The sequence below is a fragment of the Trichechus manatus genome, unplaced genomic scaffold, assembly GCF_000243295.1.
Source record: "Trichechus manatus latirostris isolate Lorelei unplaced genomic scaffold, TriManLat1.0 scaffold00071, whole genome shotgun sequence".
NCBI lineage: Eukaryota > Metazoa > Chordata > Mammalia > Sirenia > Trichechidae > Trichechus > Trichechus manatus.
The window spans coordinates 12,375,298-12,392,470 of record NW_004444007.1 but is presented as its reverse complement, the minus strand read 5'-3'; the positions used below and the strand labels follow the sequence as shown (position 1 = coordinate 12,392,470).

General features: G+C 39.7%; 1 protein-coding gene across 1 annotated transcript in view; it reads right to left on the bottom strand.

Annotated features, from left to right (window-relative positions):
• EGF (epidermal growth factor) overlaps positions 1 to 17,173 on the bottom strand; it is a 127,019-nt gene that overhangs the window by 28,746 nt on the left and 81,100 nt on the right. Inside the window, exons 15-17 of the mRNA XM_023734804.1 lie at positions 12,330 to 12,458; positions 6,892 to 7,008; positions 5,913 to 6,038 (exon numbers count right to left, since the gene is read on the bottom strand). Of these exons, the coding sequence (XP_023590572.1) occupies positions 5,913 to 6,038; positions 6,892 to 7,008; positions 12,330 to 12,458 (372 nt within the window). The remainder of the gene's footprint in view (positions 1 to 5,912; positions 6,039 to 6,891; positions 7,009 to 12,329; positions 12,459 to 17,173) is intronic.

Here is a 17,173-nt window from a genome sequence, read left to right as displayed (position 1 = left end):
CATCAAAGCCAGCTCTTTTATCTGTGGGTTCAGCATTATTTGATACAAAGCACATTGGAAGCAATTAAGAGTATGGTCAATCCTGTGTCACCATATAGTTGCTAATCCATTGTGAAAGCAACTCTGTCATCCACGAACACACACCAGCCCTGGAAAATGACAGCTAGCTTTAAAAATGTCTCACTAAACAAGCAGTGTTCCTTTATGGTTTAAAAACTAACCACCAGCACACAGTCCGTTACCCCCAATATCCTACAAGACAAAAACCAAACCCGTTGCCGTCGAGTCATTTCCAACTCATAGCGACCCTATAGGACAGAGTAGAACTGCCCTGTAGGGTTTCCAAGGAGCAGCTGGTGGATTTGAACTGCTGACCTTTTGGTTAACAGCTTAACCACCGCACCACCAGGGCTCCTAGGAGTCTCAAAACTGCCCCTCACACAATGCTTTCTTCTAAAAACTATTGAACTTTCAGAGAAACCTCCAAAGCCAAGACTGTAACAACTTTGACAGAAAGGAAATGTTATCGTAACAGAAGGGCATGCCAGTGTGATAGTCCATTAATCGAGTGGTTCACTGCTCCTTAGAAGAAAATCATTAAGATGTTTAGCTATCTAAATAGTAGTACTTTTCAGTGCCTTTAAGAAGAGCAAATTATTTGAGTTAAATAGGGTGCTAAAAAAACAGAGGAGGAGCCTGGGTAGCACAAGTGGTTTTCCATCAGCTGCTAACCTAAAGATTGGAGGTTTGAACCCACCCAGCCAGCAGGTCCACAGAAGATAGGCCTGGCGATCCGCTTCTATAAAGATTATGGCCAAGAAAACCCCATAAGCTGTCCTACTCTGTAACACATGGGGTTGCCATGACTAGACAGTGGTTAACAATGACGAAAGCAGAGACCCAAGCAAGTGCAGAACTTCCCTTCTGTCATGGATTGAATTATGTCCCCCCAAAATATCTGTCAACTTGGCTAGGTCATGATTCCCAGTATTGTATGATTGTGTAATCTGATGTGATTTCCTTATGTGTTGTAAACTCTATCACTATGATGAGGTTATATGTGATCTCGTTATGTGTTGTAAACTCTGTCACTATGATGAGGTTATACTGATGACGCCTACAAGACTGGATAGTGTCTTAAGCCAATCTCTTTTGAGATATAAAAGAGAGAAGCGAGCAGAGACACATGGGAACCTCATACCACCAAGAAAGCTGTGCTGGAAGCAGAGCGCGTCCTTTGGACCTGAGGTTCCTGCGCTGAGCTGCTCCCAGACCAAAGGAAGACTGATGCATCAAAAGGACCTTGCTCCAGAGCCGACAGAGAGAGAAAAACTTCTCCTGGAGCTGACGCCCTGAATTTGGGTTTGTAGCCTACTGGACCGTGAGAGAATAAACTTCTCTTTGTTAAAGCCATCCACTCGTGGTATTTCTGTTAGAGCCGCACTAGATGACTAAGACACCTTCCTTAGGGTGTTTTCCGTTTGCAGAGCTGAGAGAGGAAAGTAGCTGGCGGTAAGGTGATGTGAAAAGGACCATCAATCCTGTTTAGGGGTCCAGGTGAAGCCTGGTCCCCATCTGAGGCTGATAGTAAAAAGATCCTGCAACATGGTCAGAAGGTTTAGGAAGCAGGAGACCATTATGAACATTTACAAAGAAAGAAAAGAGAGCTGGAGTTCTAATTCAGATAAAGAAATGGTGAATTTTTCAAGTAATGTGTTAAAATCCTTGAAAGTGATTCAAAATATTAAGAGTCCAGGCATCCTCGTGGAACTTCCTAGCTCTGCAAAGTTTTTCCAGCAGCCCCAGAAATCAACATTACAAATCAGGAGATTAGATGCAGAGTTAAAGAGAACCACCTGTGTTCCCACCTTTACTGAGTTGTGAGTAATAAAAAAGGATTTATTCCAGATGCTATTAAATGAAGACAATTTGGACCATTTCAAATTCTCAAGCCCTGCACCAACCAATCATGAAAGTTAACTGTCCAGCCTGTTTGAACAGAATAATTTCTAGACTGTCAAGCGCAAACACACCAGGGAACAGGTTTTTTTCTGAACGAAGCCCCTCGCCTCTTATCCAGACTGCCCACCAATCTGCCAGGGCAAGTCCGTCCAGGTTCAGACAGGCACACGTGTTTGTCCAGGTGGCATACTCTCCACAGGTATGCACGCCCAGCTGGCACTCAGCAGTATCTGTCAGAAAAGTAGGAATAGGGGAGAGAAAATGGGGGTACAGGGGAGGAAAGAGGGTTATACATTTGGAAAACCCAACATTCTGGAAGGGGAGTATCTTCAACTTCTGTCATACTCCATGTTCTCAGAGCCCTACACATTTTTAGGCTTAAAAATACGATTGTGACGGGGAAAGGAAGGCACAAGGCTTGGGGGGTATTGAGCTTCTGTGAAGGGTGATGGAAAAATTAGGGAATGGTTAATGCTGATGGTGGAACAACATGATGACCATATGTAATGTCAGGGAACTGTCCTTGTGACAATGTTGAAGTGGCAAATGTTTTGCTACTTATGTGTATTTACTCCAATTTAAAAACAAACAGAAAAATACGACTGTGAATGTTGGAGGGAGAGATGATTTGGGTGCCTTGGCTGTACACCCACTCAGGTGTTCCAAGCTCCTGACTTAAGGCTGGACGGGTTCTTACTCCTTAAAAGGAACGAAGGAGACTTCCCAACATGAGCAGCTAAGTGGGCAAAGTTGGAGGCTGGTAAACTATCTTTAGACAGACATTTAGAAGTTCAGATCCTAAAGGTTCATACTTCTGCCAATAGACGTTCATCCGTTGACATACACGTTATGTCAAATAAAACATATTTGCTTTGTCATAAATAAAAATTAAATCATCCCATTCATTCCCAACTAGCCATCTTTTTCTTTCTCAACTACCACCACCCGAACATTTAGACCCTTACTTCTCAATTAATTACCTTACTACAAGAAAAGCAGCCTACTAGATTCCGCTATATCCCATCTCTCCCATGCTCCACTCCTAAACACCAGTACCAAATTAATCTTTCTAAACCACATTTCCCATCATTGCACCACTTCACTCAAATACCTGAGCGACTCCCCTTTGCTTAAAGCTCTGTTGTCCAATATGATATAGCGGCGACCCATATGTGACTATTGAGCATCTGAAATACATCTTGATCTGAGTTGAGATGTGCTATAAGCATAAAATACACATCCGATTTTGAAGACTTAGTACCTATAGTGGGTTGACTTGTGTCTCCCCAAAAGATATATTCAGATCCTAAATCCCAGGACCTGTGGTTGTGATCTTATTTGAAAATAGGGTCTTTGCAGATATAATCAAGTTAAAATGAGGTCATATTGGATCACCCACTGCCATCAAGTCAATGCCGACTCATAGTAACCCTATAGGACAGAGTAGAACTGCCCCACAGGGTTTTCAAGGAGTGCCTGGTGGATTCAAACTGCCGACTTTTAGGTTAGCAAGGCATAGTTCTTAACGACCGCACCACCAGGGTTTCCTCATATTGGATTGTGGAGCCCTAAATGCAATGACTCGTGTTCTTATAAGAAGGAAAAAGAGCACAGAGACGCAGGCAAGAAGGCCATGTGACAAGAGAGGCAGAGATTGGTGTGATGCAGCCGTAAACCAAGAACACCAAAGATTACTGGGAGCCACAGAAGCCGGGAAGAGAAAAGGAAGGCCTCGAGCTTTCAAAGCAAGCATTCCCTGTGACACCTTGATTTTGGACTTCTGGGCTCCAGAATTGTGACAGAACAAATTTCTGTTGTTTTAAGCCACCAAGTTTGTGGTAATTAGCTACAGCAGTCCTATGAAGCTAACATAGTACCAAAAATAATGTAAAATATCTCACTAAAATTTTTTTATATTGATTACATATTAAAATGCTAATATTTAGATACACTGGAGTAGATAAAATATATTATTAAACTTAATTTTGCCCATTTATTTTTACTTTTATAATGTGGCTAGTAGAAAATTAAAATTACATATGTGACTCAAATTATATTTCTACTGGACGTCACTGACTTAGAGAATTAAAATCCCAAGGACTCATCCTTGGTTCTAGTCTTCTGCAAACTAACTCAACCCACCCTATGAGCCTCAATTTCAGCTATTCCTTCACTTATAACCTATATTTAGCTCCCACTAGGCTGTCTCTACCCTTCCAATAAGACCTGTGATTTGTTCATGCCTGGAATGTTCTCCATCCCTTCACATTTCTGCCTGATGAAAATTCACTCATCCCCAAAGGTCCACCTTAAAAGGCACTTTTTCTATGACCGGATATGATATCTCCATGTTCTGAACTTCCATTGTGGTTTTTACTTCTCTTACGATGAGTAACTTTCTTCACCATTTATAAAAGCTGCATTTCTTTTAGAGCATATACTCCTTGCAAGCAAAGACTGCCTTCATCATCTTGCCATTCCTCACGGTTTCTAATACCTAATAATATAGTTGTTTCGAACCTGATAGGGACCGATTAAATATTTGTCACACCAAATTGTTACTGTGAATGGCCCAAATTGACTTCCTTTTTTATTTTTTTCCTGATTTCCTGTTTTAATCTCATTGAACTCTCAGCGAGAGTGAGAGCTCGCCCACAGGAGCAAGCAAGCAAACAGGAACAAGCCCACAGCTTCCACGGGGCCCTGAGGACACCAGCCAGCCAGGAAGGCAAGCAGGGCCACGGTGCCATGTTCCTTGTTCACTACCGCAAGGAAGCAGCTTAGTAAGAGCTAGTATCCAGAATCTAAAGACTTCAAATATCCAAGAAAGGATACCTTCCTTTCTCTTCAAAGCAAATAAAACATAAAGCCTGTTTGTCTAAATTATCTATGAGCCTGCTTAACAAGAGTCGTAACATTTTCCTGACTGACAGCCAAGTATATGCTTACAAGAGCATTAAGGATGTCTGTGGACTCCAGAAAATTCATCTGATAAAGGCTGATTCAAACCAACCCAATCCAGAAAATTGGTGGTTATGACGGATATTTCAGGTTTAACCTTAACATGTGGGAGAAAGCAGCGCCATTTTTGCTTCTTACTGAGGCATCTGCCCATCACTGGGAAAAGATCTTTATGTTTTCCAAAAAAAGAAAATACTCAAAGAGAAATTGAGAAGTCCCATAAAACTTCAGGTAACCACTCTTTGAGCCCCAGATGACAGCAGGCAGGTGCTCACTTGTCTGGCGATGGTATACTGCTGACAGCCGGACAGGTTCAAGACATCTACAAAGTGAACTCCCAACTCAACGAGCCACACCCAGACCTTGGCAGGGGCTGGTGATTATGAAAGAGGTTTTAATGATTCTTTATTTGCATCCAAATATCAGTAGCTTGAATCTCCCAACTATTCAGTCTATCAAGAGTTACCAGATGAGCCCTGACACAGAATGACACCCGTTTTCTGTTTTTGCACACAGCAGTGACGTCCAGCAAACCTACACCAACTCTGCAATTCACCACAGTTTGGTCGCTATGTTCAATGACAAAGAAAATGCTGACCAATTCCCCGTCCCCCCGCGATGGCTGCAGATACGACGTGTTGATGAGACACGATTGTCACTGGAATCTCAGAGAAAAATCAGCAAGGGAGAGGGCTAAGGAGCTCCTGTACATCTTGAAGCTGACTGGTTCAGGCATAGTACAAACCAATACAAAACACCAAACCCGTTGCTATCAAGTCGATTGATTGAGTCAAAGCACAGAGGCACAAATTTGAGTATTTACCAAGCACTGAAATACATCAGTTTGAACAGGTCACACAACTCCTCTTTTAGTCTTGACATGTATACAACTCCAGTTATATCCTGTCTTCTCTTGGCCCACGGCACCCACAGTGCTTCATGATTCCCTGAGGCCCGAGTCTGCCCTCGCCCGTCTGCCGCTGTCTTACCGATACAGTGAATTCCATCTACTCGGTAGCCTTCTAAGCACTTGCAGACATAGCCACCTTCCGTATTGATACACTGGGATGAGGCCACAGCGCAAACTGTGATGTCCTTCTCACATTCGTCTATATCTGTAGGTGAAATTATAAGGTAGTGAAATATACAGGCAATCCTGGTGGAAATGGAAATAGTAGGAAAGAATCAGCAACAATCATTCAGCTGTTCACAGTTACTGTTGGAAAATGTAATCTGAACCCTGCATCTTGGACATAAAGTTCATTTCTGGATCGATTGTCAGTTTTTACTAGGTTCTCACATGTCTGATTCGTTAAGGATATGTAAATAAAACACTTTGTGCCAGAGTTCCAGACCATAAGGACTGTGATATTTTCTAAAAATCACTAACATAATTTTGAGGCTATCAGCGTAAAATAGAAACCTATCCATTACAACTTACTTTTCTGACTAAAACTTAAATGTCTGGGGGAAAATGAAAAAAAAAAGGTTGTGTTTTTATTGGAATCAGTAAATTTATAAATTTGACTTGAACTCATATTAGCTTCTGAAGCTAATTATCAAATTTCCCCTGAATGTCAAATGCATGTATTGTAGAATTTTAAGTTAAACTCAATACACTGTAACAATATATTAAATGTCTCATACATTATATGCATGTTATCCACCAGCTACTTTTTAAAAAACCCAAATCCATTGTCACTGAGTCGATTCTGACCCATAGTGACCTTATAGGACAGCGTAGAACTGCCCCATAGAGTTTCCAAGGACAGGCTGGTGGATTTGTACTGTCAACTTTTTGATTAGCAGCAAAGTTCTTAACCACTGAGTCACCAGGGCTATCAAATAATTTATTCAATCTTGCTGATTCCATCAATCCTTCTGAGGATTTTGAGTCAGTATTAGCTGAAAGAATGTTTCTGGCTCACTATTTTCCAGGTATTATGTATGTTTGGTCTTTGGTATTACCAGAGCATAGTTTTCCATTGTCAGTAAATCCTCTCAAACACTGACATGTGGCGTTGTCTCCCTCTGAAACACATCGAGCATGTGGGCCACATCTCACAGGAGCACAGTCATCTTGATCTGCAAACAGTGAGAAGCCTATTTGATTATTTCCAAACCTCTGAGGAGAAAATGGACTTTAATTTTCTGGGTTCTGCAGAACATTCCAGCACTTTCTTTCCCAAGTTCTGGACATGTTAGCTTCCAAGTAGAAACACTTTGTTGACCTATAAGCTATAGTTATTTCCTCAACAATGGGCTCAAACTTATCAAAGATCATGGAGATAGCCCAGGACAGGGCAAAATTGCGTTCTTTTGTCTAGGTTGCCGTGAGTTGAAGCCAACTCAGTGGCGATTAACAACAACAAGCTATATGTATATTAAACGATCCATCCCAAACCAAACCAAACTCGCTGCCATCCAGTCGATTCTGACTCATAGCGACCCTATAGGACAGAGTAGAACTGCCCCATAGGGTTTCCAAGGAGTGGCTGGTGGATTCGAACTGTTGCCCTTTTGGTCAGCAGCCGAGCTCTTAACCACTGTGCCACCAGGGTTCCAAAGGATCCATAAGACATTTGTTTTCACGTCTTTACATGCTTTCAACACATATGCTCTCAAAAGTCTTAAAGAATTATTTGGTATTCAAGGAGTACTGTGTGATCTTATTTAAAGTTTTTTTTTTTTTTTTAAGTGTTAGCAAATTTGCACTATAAAATTGCTAGGAACAAATGGGATGCAAATTTCAAAAGGTTTATTAATTATTTGAAAACTCCCAACTATTCTGATACACAACCCAAAACCCATTGCCGTCGAGTAGATCTGACTCATAGCGCCTCTGAAGGACAGAGTAGGACTTGCCCCATAGGGTTTCCAAGGCTGTACTCTTCACGGAAGCAGAGTGCCACACCTTTCTCCCACGACATACAAAGGGGGTCAATATATTCTTATTCTACATAGACACACAGACCAATACGTAGCAAGTAAATTTGTGTAGCAGCCTGACAAAAAGATTCAATCATAAAAACTCTTACTGTCAATTTACTAAAATTGTATTTCATAGATAATAAAATATATATGTCACAATGCATGTTTATTATCAAGATTTACGCAGTGACTTGAAAACCTCGAGGCACTTTTACAAAGTCATCAACCATACAAACTAAACGCAGTAGATCGATCATTTCATTTCATACTCCACTGAAATGTAAATGCCTCAGGGGACAGAGGTACATGTTGAGTCATAAACATAGGCAAGTTTTTTCTTTTCTTTTTTTTTTGTTATAACTACTTATTTCTATAATCATGCCTTCTCTTTTCTGGAGTTGAGGGTTTCTAATAGGAGAGTAAACTATCATCTGCCTACTCACCAGTAAGTTTGCTCATCTGAGCGTAGAAGACGAGGTAAAAGAAACCCTTCAAACTTGCCCATAAATTAAAGAATGTTCAATGATCTAAGCAGGATTCCATTGCTTTGTGAAAGCAGACATCGCGTAATTGCATTTGATTTGCTTAGCTGCTTGAGCGAAATTTCTTTTGTGGGAACACGATTTTCATGCTTGCTTGATCATTTCCTGTAGCTCACGACCCGTAGAGACAGAGAAGGTCCCACTAAATCAATTACCCATTCGGCATTTACTTGGGAGACTAGTTCCCAAATCACAAGGCTGCTCATACTGTATGGTGGACGGTATGCAATGACCCAAGACATTTTAAATCACTTGTAGAATTATCCTAAATTAGAATATGATTCAGGGTTTATTTGGTAACTTGTAAACCCCAAGGCAACTTTGCATAATGAAAAGCAATGGATATAGCAGGGATATAGTTGTAAGAGGCATCATCTACAGTCAAATTTCTTTCTGCCACAAACTTGCTCTTGCTCTAAAATATGTATGACAATTTTGCCCAGTCAACTTCACACGATTGTCATAAGGACTGAAAGAAAAAAATGATTAAAAAAAAAATCCTTTGAAAGTTATAAAAGATTATACCCACCTAAACAAGAATGATAAAGGAAGAGTATTGCGACGACCTGAATCAGAATTAGCCTCATCACACAAGCCCGTTAGTAAAATTCATTTAAATGTGCCTACCACATGCAACAATGGGCTCAAACATAGCAACGATTGTGAGGATGGCACAGGACTGGGTAGTGTTTCCTTCTGTTGTACACAGAGTCACTACAGATCGGAACCAACTCAAAAGCACCTAACAACAGCAATACCACATACTAGACCCTAATGAGGGCCAAAGATATAGAGGTGACAAATATAGACAAGGACTCTGCTGTCTTGACAACTGGTTATTGAAGTACAGTACCAGACTATCTAGAACAGTCCTGAGTTCTAAGAGGGCTGTATGTAGTAGAACAACCTCACCTGGTCAGGGGACTAGAAAGGCTTTCTGAGCAAAAGCACACTGAGCTGAGATCTGAAGGATAGATAGGGGTTCGAAGAGTTATAAAGAGCATTATGGGCCAAGAATCCAGCATGTGCACATCACAGGCAAGGCCAGTGTAATGGAAGCAGTCCATCAAAGTCAATGGCAGAAGGGAGTTGAGGCTGGTAAGGCTGGGAGTAAAGGCAAGTTCGTGAAGGGCCCCAGAGGCCATGCTAACAATTTTAGATTTTACTCTAAAATCCTAATGTGGAGTTAAATGAAATCTCATTCTGAAACATGAATAAGACCTCATAGCCTAAACCAGATGAAACTAAAATCTTACAGGCTAGGATGGAGTAGAACACAATCTACGAATGGCAAGACAGGGTATTTTTCACCAAGATAATCAGTTCCATCTATTCTGTACTTGGCAGAGTATAGTCTCCTGGTATGAGGTTAAACACAGCCTATTATCTATGTACTCACAAATCTTTGGTCATTTCATTGCTCCCCCATCCCACCACGTACCCAATTTACTATCTGTCATTTATTTTGGTCTTTAATTTCCTCAAACATTTACCTTTTAAAATATGCTCTATGGACTTGTACGGTCTCTGGTGACTTTGAAAAGGTTCTCTATACTGCTAATATTGATGCATGGAGTTTTATTTTATCATATTGTCTCCACATCAGACTGTAACCTTGGGGTCTGGGACTATATTTAACTCATCATGATACCCCTACCGCTTAGTACCACACGAAACCTGCCACTGTTGAGTCAATTCCAACTCATAGCAACCCTACAGGACATAGTAACACTGCCCCATAAGGTTTCCAAGACTGTCATCTTTTCCGAAACAGACTGCCACATCTTTCTCCTGCGGAGCACCTAGTGGGTTCGAACTACTGATCTTTTAATTAGCAGCTGAGCACTTAACCACTGCACCTAAATCTATTATATTCTTAACGTGACAATGTCTTCCAGTGTTTCTTATCTTGGCATGAATTATTTACTCACTGTCTTAGTCATCTAGTGCTACTGTGACAGAAATACCACAGGTGGATGGCTTTAACAAAGAGAAATTTATTCTCTCACAGTCTAGTAGGCTACAACTCCAAATTCAGGGCATCAGTTCTAGGGGAAGGCTTTCTCTCTCTGTCAGCTCTGAAGGAAGGTCCTTGTCATCAGTCTTCCCTTGGTCTGAGAGTATCTCAGCGCAGGAACCTCAGGTCCAAAGGACGCGCTCTGCTCCCGGCACTGCTTTCTTGGTGGTATGAGGTCCCCCTATCTCTCTGCTCGTTTCTCTTTTTTATATCTCAAAAGAGATTGGCTTATGACACCATCTAATCTTGCAGACCTCATCAATATAACGGCTGCTAATCCATCTTATTACATCATAGTGATAGCATTTACAAATAGGGAACTCACATCAGATGATAAAATAGTAGACAATCATACAATACTGGAAATCATGACCTAGCAAAATTGACAGAGATTTTGGGGGACCAATTCAATCCATGACAGTCGCTATTTTAAAAAAAAACCTTTGGTCAAGTCATTATTATCTTAGTCTCAGTTTTTACATCTGCAAACTGATGGTTGTGATAAAGATCAAATTAGGGACTATATTTAAAGGGCTTGGTAAATTCATAATTTCCATATAAATGTTATTATTAGTAGTAAAAATGTGCAGCTTTTTGTTTATATCTTATCAAAAATCACACTGATACGTTCTTGTAAGATGGAGTAAAAGGTCAACAGAGTCTCTGATATCTATAATGTAGTCTGCACACCACGGAAGTTGAATAAGCACTTCTTTAATGTATCCAATGTCCTGACGTGGCGTTTTCCAACTTTTTTTATAAAATTTTATTCAGAAATATAAATTTTAAAAAAGTTTCTAAGTGGAGTTGGATTGATTGAAGGGCAGTAACCTGGAGTGAAGGAGGGTTGGGTTCGCGGAAGCCCTAGGGTTGAGCTAAGCTCAGTTCGAAAATCATTGGCCTCATGAGTGAATATAGAACATAAAAGACCAGGGTCCCAGACAGAGCTGGAGAAAAATGTAGAACAAAATTCTAACTCTACAAAAAAAATCAGACTTACTGGTCTGACAGAGACTGAAGAAACCCCTGAGAGTATGGCCCCTGGACACCCTTATAGCTCAGTAATGAAATCACTTCTGAGGTTCACCCTTCAGCCAAAGATTAGGACAGGCCCATAAAATAAAATGAGACTAAAGGAGCACACCAGCCCAGGGGCAAGGAGGAGAAGACAGGAGGGGACAGGAAAGCTCATAATGGGGAACCCACTGTCGAGAAGGGGAGAGTGTTGACACGTCGTGGGGTTGGCAACCAATATCACAAAATAATATGTGTATTAATTGTTTAATGAGAAACTAGTTTGCACTGTAAACCTTCATCTAAAGCACAATTTAAAAAAAAGGAAAAAACAGGATTAAAAAAAAGACTGAATTTCCCTCAAGTTGTTACGCACTGAACAAATTATATGGCATTTTTGTGCTAAATGTGCCCTATGTAAGAATTCTAACACTTACTTTGTGTAGACCCTGTGGAGCAGTTGAAGAAAACAACCTCTATTTGTTTATCGATTACTACCTACTTGTCACGCTAACAGAAGGACAACTAGAGATGGGCCAAATACTAAAAATGCTAAGTGTGGATGGAGATACAATCAAATCTATTCTGTTCTATTTTTCACCTTTGTTTCCAAGCTATATTTCTTCAAACAACATTTAGTCCAAAGACTCTCACCAAGCAAAGCTTATGTCCAGCCTAATACGGAGTCATTGTCCTCAAGCGCACCATTCAGAACAGGAGGACTTCTCCAAAGTTTGGCTTCCTTGGTCTTGTGTAGATTTAGCCGACATTAAGTTAGAGAGAGAATTCAGAATTTCTAATTGGTATGATGAACATTAAGTTAGAGAGAGAATTCAGAATTTCTAATCGGTATGATGAAAATTTTGGAATCAAAGTTGTATCGGAGAACTCATTATTCATACCTGACACCATGATTTCAGCCACTAGCGTGTATTGAGATTGCAATCCTTCTGTAATGTTATCTTCAAAGGCTTGACTCGTGGATAAGGTGTCCAGTGGCGTTACTTGATTACTTAGATCTGCTTCACTACCTGTTCAAGGTTAACAGATGTAATTAATTTAACTTTTTGGACTCAAGGAAAGTAATATTTAGTTAAGGAGCCCTGGTGGCACAGTGGTTAAAGTGTTGGACTGCCAACCAAAAGGTCGGCTGTTTGAAACCACCAGTGGTTCCGCAGAAGAAAGATGTGGCAATCTGCTTCTGCAGAGATTTGCAGCCTTGGAATTGACTTGACAGCAGTGGGTTTTGTTTTTTTTAATATTTAATTTATATTTATGGCTGTTGGTTGTAAGTTCAGACTCATTCTTACAGTAAGAGGATTCAGGGAAATAGGCAGAATCTTAGTAACTAGGAAAAGCTCTTGGTGATAGCACACTCTCCCAGCTTTACTCCTTGCACTTGATAGTTGGCAGGAATAAGAAGAAAGATAGTACTCTTTCAAGTACTGGCAAAAACATCAAGAGTAAAATATCAAAAGTCCTTATGAACATAGTTCATAAGCACAGCCCACCATTAAAATCAAAGCAAAACAAAACAACACAAACCCGTTGCTGTCGAGTCAATTCCAACTCATAGCGATGCTGTGGGACAGAGTGGAACTGCCCCATAGGGTTTCTAAGGAGTGGCTGGCAGATTCGAACTGCCCACCCTTTGTTTAGCAGCGGTAGCTTGCTGTCGCTCTTAATCACTGCACCACCAGGGCAAATTAGTGAGATGATCATCCCAATCCACCCGCCATACATATTCCTCCTTCAAGGCTGCTCCTGACACTTACTTAGCTTCTTTTTAACCTATATTTGAAAATGTGGAAGAGCATAAACAAACTATGATTTAGCATAAGGATGGGACCCATGCAACCCCCAGAACATGAAAGAAATGGATTCCCTAGAACAGCAGTTCTCTAAGTGTGGAAGGTCCCATTGCACGGGGTCCATAAGGTCAAAACTATTTTCGTAACAATACTATGATATTATCTGCCTTCTTCATGTGTTGACATGCATACTTGTAGGCAAAATTGCTGGTGCTTTAGTATGAATCAAGGCAGTAACACCAAACTCTACTAGCAGTTACATTGTTCATCACCACACTTTCACATTTACTTAAAAAAAAAAAAAAATCCATTTCCCCTTAAGAAGATCCATGATGAAGCAGAAAGTATGGTTAACTTTTTTAAACCTCTACTATTGAATATGCAGCTTATTCTGTGTAATAAAATACTCCTAGTACATACTTAAGCTATGACATTTGTCTGAAGGTAAAGCATTTATGAGATTTTTGAGTTGCAAGCTGAAACTAGTCTCTTTTTTCATTGAACATCATTTTTTCTTGAAAGAATGACTGACAAACTGTGTTACTAAGACCTAGGCATTTGGCAAGCACTGTCTCAAAAATCATCGAAATGAGCCCATCACTTTAGGGAAAGCACCTGACAGTATTTATTGCCAATGATAAAATTTGGGTTTTCAAGTGAAAAGTAGAATTTTGGAAAATTTGTTTCCACTACTCTGAGCTTGACAGCTTCTCAATATTAAAAGACTTTTCTGATTAGTTCAATGGTGAGAACCAATTAATGTAATTTTTTTGTATATTAATGTGGCATTTGGAAGATCTTTATAACTCTGTCAACCAATCTTTTCAAATGACCAAAGCAAGATATTACAAAATTTGCATACATATAAAATTTTCACTCAATGTGTAAAATAAACCAATGGATTTTAACATAGCAGGAGCCAAAAAACTTGTTGATATGTGTACAGATTCCACGTTGGAACTAACCTCTAGGAAACTACCACCTGTCAAGTTCTGGTATAATATCAAAAGAAGAATATCTACAAAAGCATCTGAAAAGGCTATTAAATAGCCCTCTTTTTTCCAACTACATATCTGTCTAAGGCCAGGTTTTCTGCATATACTTTAACCAAAACAATACATAGCTACAGGTTTAATATAGAAGCAGATATGAGAATCCAGTTGTTTTCTATTAAGCCAGACATTAAAGATACAAACGTAAAACAATGCCACTCTACTACATATTTTGGGGGGAAATATAGTTATTTTCATAAACATATATTATGGTAATAAATAGTGGGTTTATTGTTATTTTAATAGACATCTAATAAATAGAATTAAAAATTTTCTCAGTTTTAATATCTTATACCATAAATATTGGTAGATATAACCCACATAAACATAAGCTCTTTGGGAGTTTCAATAACTTTTAAGAACGAAAAGGAGTCCTGAGACCAAAAAGTTTGCAGACCATTACCCTAAGGCAACAATGAATAGAAAGTTCTGAAAACCTAATATATCCAATTCTGGTTTATGGTTAAATCAATTTACTTATTTGCTGTCATTCTGTCACCTAACCATGCCTACTAGATAAGTATGAATTTCTGAAAATAATTTTTTTTATAGTGCTTTAAATGAAGGTTTATGGAGCAAATTATTTTCTCATTAAACAATACATATATTGTTTTGTGACATTGGTTGCCAACTCCACAACACGTCAACACTCTTTCCTTCTCAACCTTGGGTTCTCCGTTTCCATTCATCCAGCTTTCCTGTCACCTCCTGCCTTCTTGTCCTTCCTCCCAGGCTGTGTGCCCATTTAATCTCATATACATGGTAGAGCTACATGTATTATTGCTCGTTTTATGGGCCTGTCTAGTCTTTGGCTGAAGGGTGAACTTCAGAAGTGACTTCAATACTGTGTTAAAAGAGTGTCTAGGGGCCATACTCTCAGGGTTTCTCCAGTCTCTGTCAGACCAATACGTCTGCTCTTTTTTTGTGAGTTAGAATTTTTTCTATATTTTTATCCAGCTCTGTCCAGGACCCTCTATTATGATCCCTGTCAGGGCAATTGGTGGTGGTACCAAGCCACCATCTAATTGTGCTGTTCAGTCTGGTGGAGGCTGTGGTAGCTGTGGTCCGTTAGTCCTTTGGACTAATCTTTCTCTTGCGTCTTTGGTTTTCTCCATTCTCCCCTGCTCCAGATTGGGTGGGACCAGTGAAGTATCTTAGATGGCTGCTCACAAGCTTTTAAGACCCCAGATGATACTTAACAAAGTAAGATGTAGAACATTTTCTTTATAAACTATGTTATCCCAATTGAGCTAGATGTCCCCTGAGACCATGGTCCCCAGTCCTCAGCCCAGTAACTCTATCCCTCAGGGAGTTTGGATGTGTCTGTGAAGTTTCTATGACTTTGCCTTGGTCAAGTTGTGCTGACTTCCCCAGTATTGTGTACTGTCTTACCCTTCACCAAAGTTACCACTTACCTATTGTCTAGTTAGTGTTTTTCCATCCCCTCCCCTACCCTCCTCTCCCTAGTAACCATCAAAGATCGTTTCCTTCTGTGTGTAAACCTTTTCATAAGTTTTTATAATAGTGGTTTCACACAGTATTTGCCCTTTTGTGATTGACTTATTTCACTCAGCATAATGCCCTCCAGATTCATCCATGTTGTGAGATGTTTCCCAGATTCATCACTGTTCTTTATCGTTGCATAGTATTCCATTGTGTATATGTACCGTAGTTTGTTTATCCATTCATCTGTTGATGGGCACTTAGGTTGTTTTCATTTTTTTGCTATTGTGAATAATGCTGCAGTGAACATGGGTGTGCATATGTCTATTCATGTAATGGCTCTTATTTCTCTAGGATATATTCCTAGGAGAGGGATTGCTAGATGGTATGGTATTTCTATTTATAGCTTTTTAAGGAAGTGCCATAACGTTTTCCAAAATGGTTGTCCCATTTTGCATTCCTGCCAATAGTGCATAAGAGTTCCTCGCAGTCTCTCCAACATTTGTTATTTTCTTTGTTATTATTATTATTCGTGCCAGCAATTGCAGGGTGAGATGGTATCTCATTGTAGTTTTCGTTTGCATTTCTGTAATGGCTGGTGATCACCAGCATTTCCTCATGTGTCTGTTAGCCACCTGAATGTCTCCTTTGGTGAAGTGTCTGTTCATAACCTTTTCTCATTTTTTAACTGGATTATCTGTCTTTTTGCTGTAGAGGTGCTGAATTTTCCTATAGATTTTAGAGATTAGACCTTCGTCAGATATGTCATAGCCAAAATATTTTTCCCAGTCTATAGGTATTCTTTTTACTCCTTTGATGAAGTCTTTTGATGAGCATAAGTGTTTAATTTTTACAAGATTCCCAGTCATCTAGTTTATCTTCTGGTGTTTATATATTGTTAATTATAGTTTGTATCCTATTATTATGCTGTATATTAGGGCCTCTGGCATTGACCCTATCTTTTCTTCTATAATCTTCATAGTTTTTGGTTTTATATTTAGGTCTTTGATTCATTTTCAATTAGTTTTTGTGTATGTTGTGAGGTATGGATCCTGTTTCATTTTCAAACTGACAAATTGCAACACAGCCAGAAGAGCTGCTGTAGGACTCAGATGCCTTTTCTATTTGCTTACTCCTGGCTGACACTCACTCATGGGCACTCTCGGTGGGTAGAGAAAGGCCCAAGTGTAAGTAGGTGTCTAAGCTGCTGCTTCGTGCCTTTAGCCCAAGGGTCTTTGCAGATTTAACAGGCAAGTAAGCTGTTTAGGAACTAAAAGATGAAATTGGGGCAAAAATTTACTAAGAAATGATACTGCATAATCTCTACCAAGTTGTCTTAGTTTAAATGAAGTTTAAATTTCGGGAAATCTTAACATCTCCCCAGATTAGTGAAAAATGCAAACTCTCCCTCCACCCCTGTCATCAAACAATGAAAATAGT